Below are 21,662 nucleotides of genomic sequence, written 5' to 3' on the forward strand. Positions count from 1 at the left end.
TTGCAGCGAAATTTGGAAGACAAAAAAATGACCTGCAATTCCAGAAAAAAAAAAAAAGTCAGCGTCTATCATATTGCAATAGTTTGTTTTCATACAAATACATACACGTCTGCCTGCCTGTGTCACCCATATTGAGGTCATAATATTTGGTCATCATCTATTTCACTTAATACATTGTCAGGTGTTCATATCACTAAGTATTCTTCAACAAAAAAGAGAAAATAATACTTCTGTTCACACAAAAACCTGCACATGGGTGTTTATAGTGGCTTTATTGATCATTGGCAAAATCTAGAAGCAACCAAGATGTCCTTCGGTAGGTAAATAGATAAATGATCTGTGGTCCATCCAGACAATGGAATATCATTCAGCGCTAAAAGCAAATGAGTTATCAAGATGTGAAAAGACAGAGCGGAGAATTACATGTGGATTACTAGGTAACAGAAGCAGTCTGAGACGGCTACATACTGTATAGTTCTGACTATATGACATTCTGGAAAAGGCACACTGTGGAGACAGTAAAAAGGTCACAGGATACCTAGGAGAAGGAAGGGATGAATGGGCACAGAGGATATTTAGGGCAGTGAAAATACGCTGTATGATATCTTGATGGTTGATACATGTTATCAAACATTTGTCCAAACCCATGGAATGTAGAACACCAAGAGTGAGCCCTCATGTAAACTATGGACCAAGGTACCACTCTGGGTGGAGAAGTCAGTCATGGGAACAATGGTGTTTGTGGGTGGGGGGCAAACCTTGTTCCTTCTCCTCAATTTGGCTGTGAGCCTAAAACTGCTCTAAAAAGTCTTTTTTAGGAGTTCCCGTCGTGGCGCAGTGGTTAACGAATCCGACTAGGAACCATGAGGTTGCGGGTTCGGTCCCTGCCCTTGCTCAGTGGGTTAAGGATCCGGCATTGCCGTGAGCTGTGGTGTAGGTTGCAGACGCGGCTCGGATCCCGCGTTGCTATGGCTCGGGCGTAGGCTGGCAGCTACAGCTCCGATTCGACCCCTAGTCTGGGAACCTCCATATGCCGCGGGAGCGGCCCAAGAAATAGCAAAAAAAAAAAAAAAAAAAAAAAAAAAAGTCTTTTTTAAAAAAGAGTTTCACCAAAAAAAAAAAAAGCTAAAAAAACAAAAAAAATTAGGTACTATTGTAAACAGAAGTATGAAGACTGAGGAGTAAGTTCTGAATTTGGCAACAAAGGTCCTTAGACGACCTTGGCAGAAGCCATCTCGGTAGAAATCTGGTCACGGCAAGTTGAGAAGTGAGCAGGACATGAGGGAGTGTCAGTAAAAGCAAGGGCGACTCTTTCAAGTGGTTTGGCCATGAGGGGAAGGAGCGAGGCTGGGGTCCCATGGCTGTGGGGTCAGGAAGGTTTTGTTGTTTTGTTTCAAAGATGAGAAAGGGTTGGAAAAAAATAGAAAAGAGAACAATAGTAAGGCTAGACATTCCATATGGTAGGTAACTTGGAACAATTTCACTCTAAGAAAATAATGATTATGATCATTTAAAATAAAAATTTACCAAACTTTGACTATCGGCCAAGCTGGGGGGGGGGATAAATTAGGAGTTTGAGATTAATATATACATACTACTATATATAAAAATAGATAATCAACAAGGACCGGCTATACAGACTGGGAACTCTACTCAATTTCTGTAATAACCTATAAGGGAAAAGAATCTGAAAAAGAATGGATATATGTATGTGTGTAACTGAATCACTTTTCTGTACACCTAGGACTAACACAGCATTGTAAATCAACTATAAAACTTTTTTAAAGCTTTTTTTTGGGGGGGGGCTTTTTAGGGCTGCACCTGCAGCATATGGAAGTTCCCAGGCTGGGGGTCCAATCAGAGCTTCAGCTGCTGGTCTACACCAAGGCCACAGAAACACAGGATCTGAGCCACGTCTGTGACCTGCACCGCAGCTCACGGCAACGCTGGATCCTTAACCAGGGATCGAACCCATGTCCTCATGAATACTAGCTGAGTTCGTTTCCACTGAGCCACAATGGGAACTCCCAACAAAATTTTTTTAATTTACCAAACTGTGACTATTGGCCAAGCTAGGTATTAGATGGGAAAAAATCAGTAATGCTTCTTTCTACCCCTGACCTTAGAGCTGCAGCTTGAATTCAGCTGGTTTCTATTACAACCATCCCCCTCATCTTCCAAGTACCTGAGAACCAGCTTAGAAAATGAGGAAGGCAGCCTCAGTCAGTAGTATAATGGGATTCTGGCATCTAAAGATGATCTTTGAGGATCCTTCCAGCTCAGAGACATGCTAATAACTTATTTCTATACTTTCTTACTAAAGTAAAGAGAAGCAATGAGGTCCTGCTGTACAGCACAGGGAACTACATCCAATCACTTGTGATAGAACATGATGGAAGATAATATGAGAAAGAGAATGTGTATGTGTGTGTGTATATATATAAATACACACACATACAGCAGACATCAAGAGAAAATTTTAAATCAACTATAATTTATAAATTTTAAAAAAAATTTAATTTAAAAAAATAAAAAGAATCAAAGGCCTCCTGGGATCAGATGAAAAAACTAAAGCTGACATTTGCCATTCCACGTCTTAGAGTATGTTCCAAACTACGCCACACCTGCCTACTTCCTCCCTCCCTTCCCTTGCTTTGCTTACAGTCGCTGGACCTGTTTGAGACATTATTGCAGAGTGGTGGGAGGTAAAAAATCGCTCCACCATCACAAGAATAGGAGGAGGAGTCATAGATATGTAAGAGCTCAAACAGAACCTGGAAAGATCGTCCATGAAAGATAGCCCAGGTATACACTTTGCTCAGTTAATTACAGTAAGGGCTTAACAAGCTAAGGGAAACATTTCCCTTTAAATCAACTGATAGGAGAACCCTAGTTCCCAAGGGTAGTTTAACAGCTCTTGAAGAGGTTGAGCACTCTTCATATCTGCAGATCAAGCCTTGGGCTGCTTGGGCAATAAAACCAGCCTCGGTCTCAGTCATTTGGGAACTGGAGCTGGCGGAATATAAAGGGAGATTTATACAGCCCCTGGTATTAACTTCATTTAGCTCTTGTCTGAAAACAGAGCAGGAGTTGAATGATTACAGTAGAGACAGGGACAAAAAGATATTAGCCAGTTCCCTGAAGAAATGGAGAAAATACCAATGGCTCCTTTTGAAGGAAAGGGAGAAACGCATGAGCCTGAATTTTTGTGACAAGGCAAAAATGTCTGTGCAGTGGGTAATTGGAGCTATCATCTCACAGAAGAGCTGAAAAGGACCCTTTTTGGCCAAAATTCTGAGCCAAAGAGATCAGAGGCCATTGTACTCAGGATTCTCATTATTCCACTTCTGTTGCAATGTTTGATTTCCAGGATGAAGAGCAAGTCACCATTGAGGAGGATTCTCCAAGGAAGGAGGAAGAGGAGGAAGATCAAGAGACACATCAAAAAGGGTACAGGTTTCAACTAGAGAAATGACCATACCTACATCCAAAACAAAGTGGTTTTGCTGCCATCTAATTTTTAACATTAATTGTGGTTTATCAGAGATAGTCACTACCAATCCCTGCTCCCCACTATGTACCCAACACCATTTTCAGAAAACATAATGGAGCTCTAGAATAATCTATGTGTGATTTCTTTCTTTCTTTCTTCCTTTCTTTCTCTTTCTTTCTTTCTTTCTTTCTTTCTTTCTTTCTTTCTTCCTTTCTTTCTTTTAGAGCTGCACCCATGGCATATGGATGTTCCCAGGCTAGGGGTCCAGTGGGAGCTATAGCTACCAGCCTACACCACAGCCACAGCAACAAGGGATCTGAGCCAAGTCTGCAAACTACACCACAGCTCCTGGCAATGTGGGACCCTAACCCACTGAGCGAGGCCAGGGATCGAACCCACTTCGTCACGGATACTAGTCAGGGTCCTTAACACTGAGCCACAAGGGGAACTCCTCAACGTGGTAAATTCAAACTGCTGATGTCCTGGGGACACAATATCTAGGATAATCTTCTAATTAAAGGTAAAAATTGCTGACTAATTGCAATCCAAACAGAAGTAGTTCATCTTCTCCATGTTCAATCAATAAGCAATTGATTCCTCAAAGCCCAAATCACTTTAAATCCCAACAAATTTTCTCTTGCCTTGTTTTATCATGAAAATATTCAAGTCCTTATCACCCATTAGCAGAAGAGACAAATTATTATTTTGGGGATCAGAAAAATGAAGCTCAGAAAAGTGATTTACCCAAGGTTAGTCAAGCTAGAGTGGGAAAAAGCTAATTGAAATTTCAGCTTCTGATTCCTAGTTCAAGATCATTTGTTACTCTACCATAACACTAAAGTTTTGTAAATTTTCTCAATTCCTATTTAAATTTGATTTAAATTCCCAAGTCTCTGAGGGACTTCGTTTTTTGTTTTGTGTGTTTGGTATTTTTTTTTTTTTTGTCTTTTTTTTTTAGGGCCACACTTGTGGCATATGGAGGTTCCCAGGCTAGGGGTCGAATCGGAGCTGTGTCTGTGACCTACACCACAGCTCATGGCAATACTGGATCCTTAACCCACTGAGCAAGGCCAGGGATCAAACCCAAGTCCTCATGGATACTAGGCAAGTTCATTAACCACTGAACCACGACAGGAACACCTGTTTTTATGTATCATAAAAAGACAACTCTGGGAGTTCTCGCTCTGGTGCAGTGGGTTAGGATCCAGCATTGTCTGCAGTGGCTCGGAGTTGCTGCTGATGAGCGGGTTCAATCCCCGGCCCAGGACAGTGCATTAAGGATCTGGCATTGCCACCGCTGTGGCATGTGGTCTCAACTGAGGCTCAGATTTGATCCCTGGCCTGGGAACTTCCATATGCCTCAGGTGCAGCCAAAAAAAAAGCTCAGGAGAATTAGGATTGAAAGCTCTTATCACATATATATAAAGAATATTTATCACCAGGAAACTGTAACTTAGTCTCATCCTTCATTTCACTTTATGAATCTCTGATGGAGGTGGGGGCAGCTGAGAGATTCTCTTGCTGCTGAGAGGTTTCTTCAGGTTTCATCAGCATTAATGAGATGGAAAACAACCACCAGGAGATTGAGAGTTGTCGAGCCTAGATAACCAAATGGCCAAAGCTTCTATTTCTACCTTCTTCCTTTCGGGCAGCATCAGATTGCTCTAATAGTCTATACACAGTCCCTAAAATTAAAAATTCTGATGGGGAGTTCCCGTCGTGGCGCAGTGGTTAACGAATCCGACTAGGAACCATGAGGTTGCAGATTCGGTCCCTGCCCTTGCTCAGTGGGTTAAGGATCCGGCATTGCCGTGAGCTGTGGTGTTGGTCGCAGACGTGGCTCGGGTCCTGCGTTGCTGTGGCTCTGGCGTAGGCCAGTGGCTACAGCTCCTATTCGACCCCTAGCCTGGGAACCTCCATATGCCGTGGGAGCAGCCCTAGAAAACACACACACAAAAAAAAAAGACAAAAAAAATCTGATAAATGCAACCTAAAGTAGACATATGTGCCCTATTAAATGTGGCCCTCCAACACTCGTGCTTTATAACATTCTTTCCATGACCGAAGATATCAGTCAGCAGCCTTTCCTAAATTAGACCAGGAAAAATTGTCTTTACCATCCTTATATTCCCTCAATATGTGCCAGAACAGTATTTCTAATTCTCATGACACATGTTCACACACACAAAAATTTCATGAAATAATGCCTGTCATCACTACGTATGATACATTCTGAGATGTCCTTTTCCTTTGTTTTCCATCTTTTTAGGGCTGTGCCCGTGGCATTTGGAGCTTCCCAGGGGTCAAATCGGAGTTGGAGCTGCCAGCCTACACCATAGCCACAGCAACTTGGGATCTGTGTCACCTCTGCAACCTACACCACAGCTCATGGCAACGCCCAATTCTTAACCCACTGAGTGAGGCCAGGGATCAAACCCAAGACCTCATGGTTCCTACTCGGGTTCTTAACCCACTGAGCCGCAATAGAAACTCCAAGAAGCCTCTGTAGATGCAAAGGGCTTGAGCTGTGCCCTGAAACTTGAAGGGGGCTGAGACTTGGGTGCTTGAACATGACTGCTGGAGGGGAGGGAACTGGGGGTCTCCACCAAAAGGAGGGAGGCCCAGCTGCAGACTGAGTCTTTTGAGATCCTGGAGATAGGGAATCTTCTATTTGGAAGAAGTGGTTGTTTTAGAAATCCTGTCCAGCGGGCTGGAAGTGGTAGTGATTAAATGTACAAGTCAATACCTTCCAGGGGCCTCACATAGGAAAGAGGAGAGGCCTCCCCCTCTCCCAAAGGAGGCACATGGAGGACAGAGGCACATGCCAGGAACCAGGTTTCAGAGCAAGCATGGAAGGGACCGGAAGTTCCCAAAGTAAAAACAGTCATGGGTTTGGCCCTGTGGGCTCTCCCGCCTCCCTCACTAGTGGACACCAACCATCCTTTCTCAGAAGAGATCAGATGCATATGTTCCTTGAACACCACACGCTGCCCTGTAACAAAGCTCTGGGCAGAAACAAAGACACCCACAACTCCAGAACCTCCTGAGGAAGCTATGTTACAACCTATTGGTGAATGGCCCTCAAAATCCCTGAAATCCAACTTTACATTTCAAGCACCCCATGAAGTCTGTCAGCCTCCTGCTAAAGAGGAGGGTGACTGAGGACAGAGGGTCGCCTGTCTGCTCAAACTTTGGGAACCAGAAGGGATGAAGTTCACTGAATTTTTATTTTTTTAAAAAGTCGACACCTTGGAGTTCCCATTTATGGCTCAACAGGTGAAGAACGCCACTAATATCCATGAGGATGTGGGTTCGATCCCCGGCCTCACTCAGTGGGTTAAGGATCTGGCGTTGCCGTGAGCTGTGGTGTAGGTCACAGACGCGACTTGGATCTGGCATTGCTGTGGCTATGGCATAGGCCAGAGGCTATGGCTCTGATTCGACCCATAGCCTGGGAACTTTCATATGGCACAGACACAATCCTAAAAAGACAAAAAATAAAAAAATAAAAAGTTAATATTTTTAAGAGAGCTTCCACTCTGGAGAGTGCTTAAAAGTCAATGGAAGGAGTTCCAATTGTGGCTCAGTGGGTTACAAACCTAACTAGTATCCAGGAGGATGCAGGTTCGATCCCTGGCCTTGCTCTGTGGATTAAAGGATCCAACGGTGCCAAGAGCGGTGGTGTCAGTTGAAGACACAGCTCAGATTCCACCTTGCTTTGACTGTGGTATAGGCCGGCAGCTGCAGCTCTGATTGGGCCTGGAAACTTCCATATGCTGTAGGTGCAGCCCTAAAAAGCAAGCAAAAAAAAAAAAAAAAAAAAAAAGAGGAAGCCCTCTTTGCCTAGTGACAAACACTCTCATCCAGTGACTCATACTCAGCTTTTGGTTAGTTATCCCTGTCCCCTGCTTTATTTCCAGGAGCACATTTCCTGCATCTCTGAAATTCCTTGGGACTTGGCACAGCCATTCAGCAAAGGGTGATCCAAGCACAGCATGGCTGACTTTTACCTAAAATGAAAAGAGTTTCTTATTCCTATTTTGTAGGACTCATATTTCATGCATTGTATGTTTCCTTGATTTGCAAAGCCTTATCGAGTTTTAGCATGCCAGGTTATTCACGTTATGTGGTGCTTACTTTTGCCTGCCTTCTTGTTTTTGCGTTGTTGCAGGTGCCTGGAAAACAAGTGCGGCACAGTTTATGATTTTTACAGGGAACACAAAACAACCCTTCAGTATATCCTCAGGGGCATTTTACTAGCAGGTAAATAACAAAAGGGGATGTCTCTTTTCCTAGACCCCTCAACTATTAGCTTTCTGTAGAAGACAAATACATCTCCCTGTTTCTCTGGACTTCACCAAATCATCCAGAGAGGAGAGAATTGACTCAGAAAGCCCCTGGGTGGTGGGTCTCAGCTTGGGATGCCCATGTAGATAGTTTCCCTGTGCTGTGTATGCAGCCAGCAGCTGATTTTTAGCTCACCTGCTCTCACGGTCTTTGTTATTGTGGTATGAACTTGAAGGTGGCTAATGCAAATTCAGGTAACTGGAAAACATGGTGATAACCGCAAGGCAGAAACCTAATTGAAGGTTAGGTGATATGGATTCTTGGTATGGACACAACCTGAGGAGAAGCCTTGGGTCACATGGCCCCCTCCTCTTGCCTAAAAGCAGGACCACCTATCTCTATAGATGAGCAGGTGTTCTGTTTTGACTCCCTCCAAAGGAAAAGGTTCAGGGGCCCATTTCAAAGAACACTCCTGTCTATACAATGGGAACCTTCCCGCCCCAGTCCACAGACATTAATCTAAGACGGCTGCCTGCCGGGGGTCAGTGGTTTTTGGGTGCTCACAAAGTCAGAAGAGGGAGCAGCAGGGTTGTAAGCTTCCCCTGCACTGACCCAGAGAATATCTTGCAGACCATACTTAAAACCATGCGGCTACGCCCCTGTAGTACAAAGTGAGCAGATGGCGTGACTGTGTGCCCATGTGACTTTATTTATAGAATACAAATACAAATACACAAATACAGCTGCACTTGCTACCTACAAAAATAAGGCGTAGGCCAAATTTAACTTGCAGACAAAGCCATGTCCGCTGACCCTTGGTGGAAAACCTTGTTGTTCTTATCCTAGAATCTCCTCTTCCAAAGCCATCGCCTGGGTCACCTCCCCACCCCTTTCCTTTAGAGATTCTGTGGCACTAGATTGTGGTGGCACTCAGGGATTTTCCCACTCAAGCTTAGGCCAAACCTGAGCTGCAAACCAGGAGACGAGGTGTCTTTTTGCCAGTGGTTGTTTTAGTGCCTGACCTTTCTCTGATAAAAGTTCACCTGCTGAGTCTGAATATCAGAAAAAGTAGTATTCAGCAAGAGGTCCAGCGATCAAGCAACAAGACCCAAGAATTCAGAAGGTTCTCTAAGAAAAAAGACCTGCATTCATTTGGATTAGATTTTGATTGACAAGCTCAATGACTACTTAACAAATCCCTCAGCTCTCACAGTTATGGCAAAACAAACTTGCCAGGTCCCATCAGCAATCAGCAGAAAAGGTGGTTTGCTCATTGGAAGTCTAATCTTTCAAGATTCATTTATGAAAGAGTAATTTCCTATGTCCTGTCCATCCATCCTGTCTCTTCTGGGTATAGCGATGGCTTTCCTTTTTTGTTTTGTTTTGTTTTTGTTTTTTTGTTTTGGGCCACCCCGAGGCATATGGAGTTCCCAGGCCAGGGATCAGATCCGAGCCACAGTTGCCACTATGCTGCAGCTGCAGCAACGCCGGATCCTTAACCCACTGTGCTGGGCAGGGATCAAACCTATGTCCCAGTGCTCCCAGGTCGCCGGCCAATCCCATTGCACCACAGTGGGAATGCCAGCAAATGGCTTTGTAAATTGAATGTTTAAAACATAATTTTTGGTGATTTTTTTCCCACTACCCTGAGAATGCTTCACATAATTATTAAAGTGAATAATACAGAGAACCAAAAAAAGAAAAAAGATCTAGCACCCTGTCCTCTTAGCATCCTTGGTAGGACTGTTTAAAAAAAAATTTTTTTTAAAACCCCAATTATAGTCCTTGCAATCAGAGGCACCAATAGCTATATCAAGAGTACCCCTGCGTTCAATGGTTTTCTGATTGAGGCTGCCCTTGGCTGAGTCAGATGTGTGCTGAAGGCTGGTTTCCAGTTGATTTGGTGATTTTCACTGCCTGCATTTGCTTCTGAACAGGGTACCTGGCCCTGGTGATTGCAGCCTGCGTGCTGAACTTCCACAGAGCCCTTCCTCTTTTCGTGATCACAGTGGTCGTCATCTTCTTTGTGGTCTGGGATCGCTTCATGGCCAAATATGAGTCGCAGATCGATAAGTTCCTGTCTCCTGGCAGAAAGCTTCTGGACAGCCACTGGTTCTGGCTGAAGTGGTAAATGTAGTTGGTCCTCCTACTGCGGTTGAGAGGGATGTTAGTCTTTTCCAACACTGTTCCAAAAATGTGTTCTGAAATTGCTTCCTCATTTATGGGAAGCTAGAAACAACCTAGGGAATAATCTGTTTAAAAAGGCTTTCATTTTAGAAGCAGGACATCAATGAGTCACATAAAGCAGTGACTCATTCAAGATGTGCTCAATTGTCCCTACAAACTGCCTTAATTTCAAGTGCCACGAAATATAAAATGTTGTCCAAAAGTTGGGATGGTTCTGACTAGGAGAGATTGCTTTCTGCTTTGGGCACGAAGCTGGCCTCCCTGGGAGGCAGGGTCTGTGAATTAGCCGAGCCAGTTCCCTCTTAAAGGACCCCGTGTCCTACAGGTGACAACTCAGGGCTTTTCTTTCAGTCACTCTCTGTGGAACATCCCCTTTCCAGGTGGCCCCACAGAGGCCCAGGACCCATTCTCCCCAGCATGGCCCACAGAGGGTCTACTAGGAAAGTGCACACATTCTCAGCCTAATAAACCAGGGTTGTGCAATCCCAGCAGAGCATCCTTTCTGGCTCTGCCATCTAATGAGTCAGCCCTGTCAAACCCACTAGGTTCCCCAGGGAGTCAGAACCCAGTCTGACTTAGCTCCCTGAGGCTTGGGTGAGGTTCCCCAACGCAGAGGTTCTTCATTGAAGGGAAGAAAGTGATGCTTCTTCCATCTCCAAAAACTGAGGAGAAGACTCCCAGCAGCTCCTGCCAAGCAATCCCCAGACTTCCTCTCCAAGCATCCTTTCTCCTTCCTGACCCCTTTACACATCCTTGAACCTGCAAAGGGTCCAAGAGATGTGGAGTGAGGGGACGCCTTGCTTCACTGTTTTTACTTTGACTTTATAGCAACAACCAGAGAGAGTCTGTTGCAATTTCTCAAAGCATAATTTCCTGGTGCCAGGGTATGTTACTCAATGTTTTTGTTTGTTTGTTTTTGGTTAGTTGAAGCCTGATGAAGGTTTTCAAGTTAGCATAACAAATGATGTCAAAGCCTCCTTTCTGGTTCTCTTAGGGTGACTTGGGGCTCCCTGATCCTGGGAGTTATTTTGTGGCTGATCTTTGACACCGCCAAACTGGGCCAACAGCAGCTCGTGTCCTTCGGTGGACTCATAATGTACATCAGCCTGACATTTCTGTTTTCCAAGCACCCAACCAAAGTAAGTATGAGATTGAACCTCTTTCATTTTTTTCCCTTCATGTGTAAATTGCTCAAAATAAGGTGTCTGAGAGAATCAAACTGTTATGTAATATTTTTCTTACCTTGCTATATTTTAAGTGGCTCAGGTGCCATTCTTCCTGGACATTAATTGTACTGTTATGCTCTCAGTTTTCATCCTCAGTAATTTTCCAGTTGCTCAACCAGTGAGATGTTCTCTCCTGTCAAGTCCAATTTCTACTTAAGTGCCCCACCTTCCTCCACCAAACACACATACAAAGAAAACTCATCCATTTGGATCCAGATTTCCCCAGACCAGTGTAGAATTTAATATTCTACCATTGGATTCTGCAGTTTATCAATTTTCTATTGGCCATTGAGGTTATTTTACACCCCCCCAAAAAAAATTATCCTTAAGCAGTTTTGTTCACATTGAATTCAGTTCTCATCCCTGTTCTGTCAGCCTGTGACCCATTCGGTGAGCAAGAATTCTGAGCTGGTGAAGCTTTCACAGGTGACTCATAAAGGCGAACTCTGGAAGACTTTACTGGCTGGAAGGCTGACCCAAGAAAGAGCATTAATCAAAGACCCAAACTACCTACTATGATGCAAATTCTTTGCCCCATTCTGGTGAACAACTCCACTGTTTTCCGTGCCTCCAATCTCATGATTCTTTGCAAACCACTCATCTTGGCACCAAAAATGAGAGCCTTTGATCGTCCATTACTGCCGGCCTCTCTGGGTCTGCATTAGAGTTCATCGGTTCCTTTTACAGAGAAATGAGAGCCCCCTCAGCAGAGTGGGGTTTCACTTAATTCTCTTACACGTTGTCAGATCAACAAACCTTGGGCACACAGAGAAGTCCTATTCGGCCTATCTATTTTCTAGTCAGGGAAATCATTATATGTAAATAATATTTACAGCATGACTGAAAAGGCCAGATCCTTCCTCTTTTAAAAGCCCTTCTAAGACTCCTCTTTGTGTCTAAGTGGTTTTATCCTGACAAAATGGTTACATAGGCTCCCGGGACTGGATACTTAAAACTCAGGTTTCAGAAGACAGGATACAAGCCTGAGATCTTAGAGACGATTCTATAGAGAACAGGGATTCTCTGCTCACAACTATTTTGGCCTCTGAAAGAAGGTGGATCACGGGCCACATTTGAAAACCTTCCAAGGAAATAGTGATCCTCTGGGCATTGACGCTAAGTTCAGCACTTGTTTTCTAATGGATATATCTCTTCATCTTTCTATACAGGTTTCCTGGAGACCCGTCTTTTGGGGAATTGGGTTACAGTTTCTTCTTGGACTTTTGATACTAAGGACTAAACCTGGATTTATAGCTTTTGATTGGTTGGGCAAACAAGTTCAGGTAAGTTTAGTTCAAAAGCATAAGGATCTGGCATTGCCGTGAGCTGTGGTGTAGGTCACAGACGCGGCTCGGATCTGGCATTGCTGTGGCTCTGGCGTAGCTGGCAGCAACAGCTCCAATTAGATCCCTTGCCTGGGAACCTCCATATGCTGCAGGTGCAGCCCTAAAAAGACAAAAGACGAAAGAAAAAAAAAATACCTTGTTCTTATAGTACCTTGGGTCTTTTTTTTTTTTTTTTTTTTTTGACATTTGAATATAAGCCTCAAGACATGTCAGGAATAGATATGAATGCTTTTGTTGACCAAAAATGTAATCCCATAGCACGAGTTAGACAAATAATTTTGTTTCTGTAGAAGATGTTAATCTGCCTTGTTTATTAATATTCTAGTGGTCCCTTACCCCTACCATCCTCTACATCACTCCTCTAGTCCATTTGACCCCTTCATCCTGCCCCAGGGATGTCACTCCTCTAAGATCATCCCCAAACAGAGAAACAGGCGTATTTGCATCCAGTAGTAACCGATGCCACTCATGAACTGTCTACAGCTTCTGGAGCAAATTACCACAGGCAGCTTATTTCTTAGCACCCTAGGGTCAGATTGGATAGCAAAAATGCCAGGAAATCTGTATGCAGTTACAGTTGTAAAATACACTTGCATGCCATCCACTGGAGGGGGGAAGTTGAGAGAATTAACTCTCTAAATCCTTCCCACAAGTTTGCTGGATGCCCACCCTCTGCAGAGCCTGGGAACTCCTGTGGATGACAACCACCACTTTCATGTTTGTAATGTTCTGTCTGCTCTTTTCCTTTCTTTCACTCAGACGTTCTTGGAGTACACCGACGCTGGCGCTTTGTTTGTCTTCGGCGAGAAATATACAGACCATTTTTTTGCATTTAAGGTAAAGCCAAGTCCTTTTTTTTCCTATGTAGGCACTTACTTTTCAGTAACTTCTCTGTCTTTGAAGATGTTCAGATAGAACCTAACTGACCAGAAATCAGGTATATGCCTGCCAGGCATGTTCTAGCGACATAGCCCATCACTCTCTCTCCCCCTTTACAATTTATCCAAAGTCAATGGACTGAAAATAATTTATCTTCTTATCCTAACACAGGGAAACATCTAGAAGAAGTAAGACATATTGAAGCACAGGCACTTAGAGATATTACAGGTTTGGTTCCAGACGACCACAATAAAGTGAATATCATAATTAAGCAAGTCACAGACATTTTTTAAAAAGCACTTATAAAAGTTAGATTTACACTCTGCTCTAGTCTGTTAAGTGTGCAATAGCACTATGTCTAAAAAAGTACATTCCTTAAGTTACAAAAAACTTTATTGCTAAAAACAAAGTCAAAACAATTAGAATAGTAATATCAAAAATCACTGATCCCCATTGCAAATATAATAATAATGAAAAAGTTTTGAAATATTGTGAGAATTACCAAAATGTGACCGAGAGACACAAAGTAAACACATGCTGTTGGAAAAAATGGTGCCGATAGGGTTGCTCAATGAAGGGCTGCCACAATCCTTTAATTTGTAAAAAAAAAAAAAAAAAAGAAAAAGAAAAAGAAAAAAACACAGCATCCAAGAAGCACAATAAAGCAAAGTACAGTAAACCAAGGGTTGCCTTTACTTTTGGAGGTCTTGTAGCATTTGCTGAGATACTTAGGAAAGATCACATAGGGTAACAGTATTTGAGATTTCAGGGAAAAGAACAGTAGGTACCTGGCAATGAATAGACATATGACCACAAACATATGTCCAGGCTCATGGAAGCTCTGCACTCAGGAAACTCTGTGATCCCAGGCAAACCGGGACAGCTGGTCACCCATATCAAGCTCTGTTCTTCTAGAGCCATCCTCTGCTAAACCTTTGCCCTCCTTCCTTCCGCCCAGCCTTCATCTAGGCAGGCTTGCAGGCCGGGCCTTCTCCCAACCAAAGGAGGGATGTTATTTTACAGGGGAAAGGCCACTTGGCAACTTGGCCACATGCCCAGGCCTAATTCATCTGCTCCAGGCCTCCCGAAGCCCCAGGAAGTTCACCTTCCTCTGGAAGTCCCTACAACAACTTGTCAATGATTTAGAAAATTGCTTTTGGCTTTTTCTTCTGATTTCTTTTTTGTGATGCATTATTGTTCTTTCACTTGTCAGCTGTTTTCTCACTCAGGAACTCCAAATTTACCTCCCAATTATCTCAGCACCAGTTAGGCCAACTGCCACACTGAAGCTTTTTTTTTAAAAAAAAAAAAAAAACTGCTGATTTAACTTTGGTGCTGACACAACTAAGCCATCTCTGAAAGGTCAAGTGTTTACAAACTGAGATAGGAATATGCTCCTAAAGGAACTGAACCCAGAATTGGAAAAATTAGAATCACAAAGAAGGAGGAACTTGCTGCCCAGACTGCACCAGTGTCATCAGACACCCCCCCCCCCCGCCGCCCCTGCTCCAGTATCCCCCTCCTTCCCACAAGTCAGTGGCCTCCATTCTTTCTGCACAAAGCAGATCTCCCATGGGAACATTGTCAAGATGAGCTCCTTTAGCTCCCAGAAGCTTTCAGCAAGGCTATGCCTGCCCATTAAAGCCAATAAAAGCCCATAAGTGAGCTGGCTCTGAATAATGGCATAAAAAAGTCTTTTAATATATATTATTAATAGACTTTTCTAAATTAGATCCTGCACAAATTGTCCTCCATCATTCTGTGTCTGGTGACAGCTTGTCCCTGGCCATTTAGCTAGGAACAGAGAGGGCAGGGAACAATGGGAAGGGATGGGGAAGGACCCAGACCACAGGCCTGTGTGGTCTACGCAGGTAAAAACTGCTCCCTGTGTACCTAGTACACAAGTGGCATTGAAAGTACCCCAAAGTTCATCTGGAAAATAGGATCCAGAAAAAGACAGCCTTTGTTAACACAGAAGTAATCTGGTTTCTAAAGTTTAATCTTTATCTAGTGATTCAAAAATCTACAAGTAAAAATACCTATTATTCTCAAAGCTAGATGTATAAACACTTGCTCTATAGGAGGCACTGTTTAAGCACCTACTGGGTAGCAACCTCAGAATAAGGATCTGAGGTTGCTCACACTCAATCTTGACCGAGGTTTCTCTGCTAGTAAGTAGTAAAGCTCATGTCTGTTTCACATCAGGACAAGAATATCTGCCAGTGGCCTTCGGTTTCTTGATCTAATTATTACAAATTCTCTCCCAAACCTCGTTCCTTCTCTTAGAAACTAAAATAAGAAAAACTTATCATAGCGGGATTTTTTTTAAAAAGTTGTTTCCTATGAAATATACTCAAGTTTATCCAGAACAAATTAGAATAAGAGACTGTAGGTGGGGAAGTTGCCTGGTAAAAGTGTTGTTTAGTTCAAGAGGAATGTCCAGTGTTTTTATGACACTTTGGGTGGAGGGGGAGAGACAGAAAGAGAGAGACTGATCTGAAACCTACTAATAGTGCTAGGGCCAAGGTTAACAACCCACAATCCCTCTTGTCCTCCTGCCCTCCTCCAGGTCCTGCCAATCGTGGTTTTCTTCAGCACTGTGATGTCCATGCTGTACTACCTCGGATTGATGCAGTGGGTCGTTAGAAAGGTACCAGGACTGGAAGGGCTTGAGTGACAGGGGTAGAATTGATTATTTCAGAGAGAGTCTTTTTATTTTTTCCTTGCCGCGCCTGCAGCATGTGGAAGTTCTCAGGCCAGGGAATCAAACCTGAGCCACAGCCATGACAATGCCAAATCCTTAACCCTAGTCTACCAGTGAACTCCTATTTCAGGAACAAAATCTTGAATACCTTTTTTTGGGGGGTGGGGGGAGCACACCTGCAGCATATGGAAGTTCCCAGGCTAGGGGTCAAATCGGAGCTGCAGCTGCCAGCCTACACCACAGCCACAGCAACACAGAATCTGAGCCATGTCTGCAACCTACACTGTAGTTTGTGGCAACAGCAGATCCTTTAACCCACTAAGCAAGGTCAGAGATTGAACCTGCATCCTCATGGATACTAGTCAGGTTCTTAACCCACTGAGTCACAATGGGAACTCCTTAAATGCGTTTTATCCACATTTTTCCAAAGTGCCTTTCTCTTTGTACCAAGATCCATCACCACTCCAAGTTTTTAGATTCAACCCCAAAATCCTATGTGGGTCCACAGAGGGAATTTTATCCCAGGGACTTCTAATAGGACTTTCAACATACTGGGTATCTTCATGAAACCTTAGCAGTTAATCCTATAGCCAAAGAACTGACTCGAATCAGTAGGGACCCAACTGGCCTTTAATCTCAGCTATCTGCCCCCTCCCTTAACACAGAGTCATAGCTTATCTTCATGAGATAATAACAAAAGTGGACATTCCTGGTCTAGGAGTTGCTAGAGAATCAATGCAAGAAGAGGAAGTTGCTCTTCTCTCCTAAGGGAACTTTATAAGCACACAATTTTTTTTTAGCTCTTTTCTCTTCTTTTTATGGCTGCACCTGAGGCATATGGAAGTTCACAGGCTAGGGGTTGAATCAGAGCTGCAGCTGCCAGCCTACATCACAGCTCATGGCAACACTGGATCCTTAAACCATTGCGCAGGGCCAGGACTCCAACCTGCATCCTCATGGTTACCAGTCAGGTTCATAACCCACTGAGCAGCAATGGGAATTCCCATAGATCTGAAAAGTTCATCTTAGTCTTGCTGCTCCAGCAACGATTAGTCCTACACTCATGTTAGATCACAAAACTCAGAAATTTGTAAGCTAGTTTGAAGGTACACAAGAGCAAGTGCCTGCAGGGCTTGGACATAGCCACAGCCCTCGTTTGAACCCTATAAGTAAATTAAATGGAGGGAAAGGGGAAGAGAGAGCCAGAATAGCAGCAGCAGTAAAAGTTTCAGCAAGAGCACGAAGGCCCACAGTTTTCTGATCTAAACATTCAGCATTCCTGTGCTGACACCAAAGCAGGAAGGAAGGAGAGAGGATACAACAGCAAGTTCCCGTTCTGAGGTGGGTACCACAGTCTCTGGTTGGATGGCTAACTATAAAAGTGGAACTGTAAACCATGTGCTTTTGAGAGTTAAGTAGAAAAGGCCAAACCTCAACTACATCCCATTAATTATTGGCTGAGCTATTTTTAACAACACAACAAAACTGTTCTGTGTCTCAGTTTCCTCTTCTATAAAATGGGCCTAGTTATAGGAACTCCTTCAAAGGGTTATTGCGAGGAATAAATGCATTACTTGGAACAAGCGCTTAAAAAAGCGCTTGGAATGCACTGAAGGCTGCATGACTATTAGCAATTATTCTAACATTACTTGCATACAATAGACATTCAATAGACATTACTTGTATGAAACTGACATCTCAATAGACATTCATCACATAGTATTCAAAGTATATACAATGCCTCAGACTTACCACTCAAATAGGAGGATTTGATTGGCCTGCTCTATGGACTATATAAGGTATACTCAAATTTAGTACCATTGTTGAAGGTCTTAAGATTTTATCCCTACTCTGAAGTTCTTTGTACACAAAGAATTCTTCACTGACCTTGTCCCTTTTTGCCTTTTAGGTGGGATGGGTAATGCTAGTGACTATGGGAACATCTCCTACTGAATCTGTAGTTGCTTCTGGCAATATATTTATTGGACAGGTAAGTTGTAATATCAAAAAACAAAACACTTGCTAAAATGAAAAATGAATACACTTTCCAGAAAAAGGAATAAAACAATATAATGGTGTTCTTTCTCTCTCTCTCTTTTTTTTTGGGGGGGGGTTGTTTTTTTGGCTGAGCCATTTTTGGGGGCAGGGGGCAGGGTGTTGCACCTGTGGCATGCAGAAGTTCAAACCTGCACTACAGCTGCAACTAGAGCCACTGCAGTGACAGTGCCAGATCTTCAACCTGCTGAGCCACAAGGGAACTCTGGTGTTATTTCTTTAAGTGTAGGGAGGGAAGGGTGTCAAAATAAAGAACCCTCAATATTGACAATGTCCAGATTCCAAGGAAGGATAAAGAGCCCTCCAAGAGTCTCTGCATTGGTGTGGAATTTGGGTTCTTGAAAGTTTATGGAAAGGAAGAAAGATTTAATCATTTTATCAAAGCTTGGGGCTTCTCATGTATAGATTCTTAACAAGTCTTTTCTGAAATAACTGAATTGTTGAGGTTTCTGGCCCAACAGCTCATCCACTCAAATGGACTTCATCATTTGGCTCTTCCATCATCTTGAAGAGGAACAAATTATTTTATTTAATTCCTAGAACAATGGTATCCCATTCTATTTTACAGATTTGGAAACACTGGCACAAGGAGGTTAAACAGATTTCTCTTAACACAAATAAGCTGTTTGGTGATGGAGTGGGAATTAAATCCCAGAAATTCTGCTCCAGAGCTTCACATTCCCTTTTTTTTTTTTTTTTTTTTCTTTTCCTTTTATGGCTGCACCTGAGGCATATGGAAGTTCTGAGGCTAGGGGTCAAATTGGAGCTGCAGCTGCCTGCCTACGCCACAGCCAGAGCAACGCCGGCTCTGAGCCATGTCTGCAACCATGGCCGAAGCTTGCAGCAACAGTGGATCCTTAACCCACTGTGTGAGGCCAGGGATCAAACCTGCATTCTCAGCCTGCTGAGCCAGGACAGGAACTCCGTTCACCATTTATCCTGAAGTTTCAAACATGTAACAGGCAGCCTCGCATCCTGTAGTCTAATGCTGCGGCAACAATGAAAGCGACTAAGAAGGGTCTACTAACAGCCTTGCCGCCCTATTAATACTTAAGCTCATTTTCAACATGTCTGAACTGGCCAACAGAGTCTTTGCTGAGCCTGTATAAAAATGATAACAAACAGAAGCATTTTCACCTTCCTTACCCATAACACAGATTAAAATGCTCTTTTGCCTGAGGTCCATTTAAGCAAGGAAATATGTTGCCAAGGGGTATCCCTCAAAACGGCAGCTTTCCTAAAGGGGCGGATAAGTAAGAAATGGTAATCATCCTCTCGCTCAGGATACACAGCTTCAGGCAGAATGGGATCATTCGCCAAAGAAACCTAGTGTGAAGCCTCGCTAGCATGGCTGCTCGAGGAAATTGCAGCAAAAATCAAGTCATCCAGAACAACACATGGCTCCAATCCTTAGGCTCACAATTGCTCCAGGCACTGAACCTTCCAGCTTTCTAGCCTGGAAAAGAGTCTTTAGAATGAGGCCCACACTTCTTTCCCTAGGAGTTGACTATAATTATCATAATTATAGTCAACATAAAATCTCTCAGGACTAATTAGGGCACCATCTTGAGTTGATTACTCCTACCTGCAGGGCAAGAGGGCTCATGTACTGAGTTTCTCTTTAGTCCATAAATTGACGCGCCACACAGTCAATCTTATAGAACAATTAGAAATAATGAGGGGAAAATTGTAAAATTGCACACATGCTTCTGTGGTGCTCAATTTGATCCTTAATATGCTAAAAGTACAGCTATTATTTATGGAGAGCCCCATGCTACAGGCCGCCTGCCCTCCATAATGGGACTCAAGCCTTTACAACTGCACTCTAATCGATTCTTTTCCACACAAGAGGAAGGGGGGAGGGTCTGATTCTCAATTAGGAAAGGGCCTATAGGCACCTGTCCTTGTTATTGCTGGTATTTTTTCATACTAGTATCTCTGTTTCCCCATGGCGTCAGACCCCTATGGTTTGGGGTCTGTTGAGATGAAGCTGGAAGATGGGCAGTCACCAAAGGCTAGAGAATCACTTCCCAAGGCCAGGCCAAAGGGAAGAGTTTCTTGGCCAATGGAGTTCCAACCTTAGAAAAGAGTTCCATGCCATCACAGTCCAATCCCAGGCTAGTTGGGGGCCTTAAGTGGATTGGCCTTGCAGATTTTATGTATGACTCTATATGTGCACTGCTCTAGAGTCCAAATGACCCAGACATCGATGGTGTAGGTTCTCAAACATGAACACATTGGAACTACCCAGAAGTTGTGTTAAAACACCACTGCTGGGAGTTCTCATTGTGGCTCAGCAGTAACTAATCCTACTAATATCCATGAGAATGTGGGTTTGATCCCTGGTCCTGCTCAGTGGGTTAAGGATCTGGTGTTGCTATAAGCTGTGGTATAGGTCATAGATGAGGCTGGGACCCCATGCCACTGTGGCTGTGGTGTAGGCCAGCAGCTATAGCTGCAATTCAACCCCTACCCTGGGAACTTCCATATGCCATGGGTGCAGACCTAAAAAGAAAAAAAAAAAATCACCACTGCTGTACCTAGTCCCACAGTTTCTGATTCAATAGTTTTGCTTTTGCATATCTAACAGGTTCTCAGGTCATTCTCATGAAGCTGTTCTGAGTTCCACTTTTAGAAATACTATTGTAGTAGAGAATGGAATTTTGAGTATATTCCCTAAGTGAACATTTAATCTATTTAATCTGGCCACTTTTTGATTCCAGACAGAGTCTCCACTGCTGGTCCGACCATATTTACCCTATGTCACCAGGTCTGAACTCCACGCAGTCATGACTACTGGGTTCGCTACCATTGCCGGAAGCGTCTTAGGTGCATACATTTCTTTTGGGGTAAGAATGTTTTGAGATTAATTTATGGAAAAATGCAACCTCTTTTTTCTATGTTATTGTTATTTCTAGTCCTTCCTTTACTATTGCTGCCAGATAAGGAGGCCAAAAAAGTGTCCTTTCTGCTGTATAGTTGGCCATAGTTCCTTTAGCATTTGAACGGAGTGACCCCAGGGAGATTTGGTTCTTCATTTTCATATCCCTGTCACCTAAATGTGAACTATATCCCATGACAGCAGAATGAAATTACATTATGAGGTTACTTTGGCTGAAATTTTAAATATGTTAAAAACGTAACTATTACCAGCACTAATAAAGGTGATTTAAGCCAGGGGTCAGCAAACTATGGCCTATGGGCCAAATCTGGGATCACTCCCCTTTTTTGTAACTGAAGTTGTATTGGAAACCAGCTTTTTCTATCCATTTCTTTCTTTTTTTTTTTTTTTTTTTTTTTTTTTGTCTTTTTGCCATTTCTTGGGCCACTCCCACGGCATATGGAGGTTCCCAGGCTAGGGGTCGAATCGGAGCTGTAGCCGCCGGCCTTCACCAGAACCACAGCAACATGGGATCTGAGCCGTGTCTGCAACCTATGCCGGATCCTTAACCCACTGAGCAAGGCCAGGGATCGAACCCGCAACC

General features: G+C 43.4%; 2 protein-coding genes across 5 annotated transcripts in view; one reads left to right on the top strand and one right to left on the bottom strand.

The window, feature by feature from the left end:
• RMI1 (RecQ mediated genome instability 1) overlaps window positions 1-21,662 on the bottom strand; it is a 534,328-nt gene that overhangs the window by 255,835 nt on the left and 256,831 nt on the right. The window lies entirely within an intron of this gene.
• The window catches only part of SLC28A3 (solute carrier family 28 member 3), a 65,500-nt gene that overhangs the window by 32,949 nt on the left and 10,889 nt on the right, over window positions 1-21,662 (top strand). For all 4 annotated transcript variants that reach the window (XM_021064009.2, XM_084978822.1, XM_021064008.2 and 1 more), the window contains 9 exon segments: window positions 3,371-3,450; window positions 7,665-7,756; window positions 9,718-9,907; window positions 10,962-11,106; window positions 12,363-12,476; window positions 13,299-13,376; window positions 15,988-16,068; window positions 18,032-18,112; window positions 20,901-21,026. In XM_021064009.2, the coding sequence (XP_020919668.1) occupies window positions 3,371-3,450; window positions 7,665-7,756; window positions 9,718-9,907; window positions 10,962-11,106; window positions 12,363-12,476; window positions 13,299-13,376; window positions 15,988-16,068; window positions 18,032-18,112; window positions 20,901-21,026 (987 nt within the window).

This window comes from Sus scrofa, chromosome 10, assembly GCF_054392235.1.
Source record: "Sus scrofa isolate SSC_HxYL_T2T_F1_AM1 chromosome 10, Sscrofa_HxYL_maternal_Yorkshire_Landrace_v2.0, whole genome shotgun sequence".
NCBI lineage: Eukaryota > Metazoa > Chordata > Mammalia > Artiodactyla > Suidae > Sus > Sus scrofa.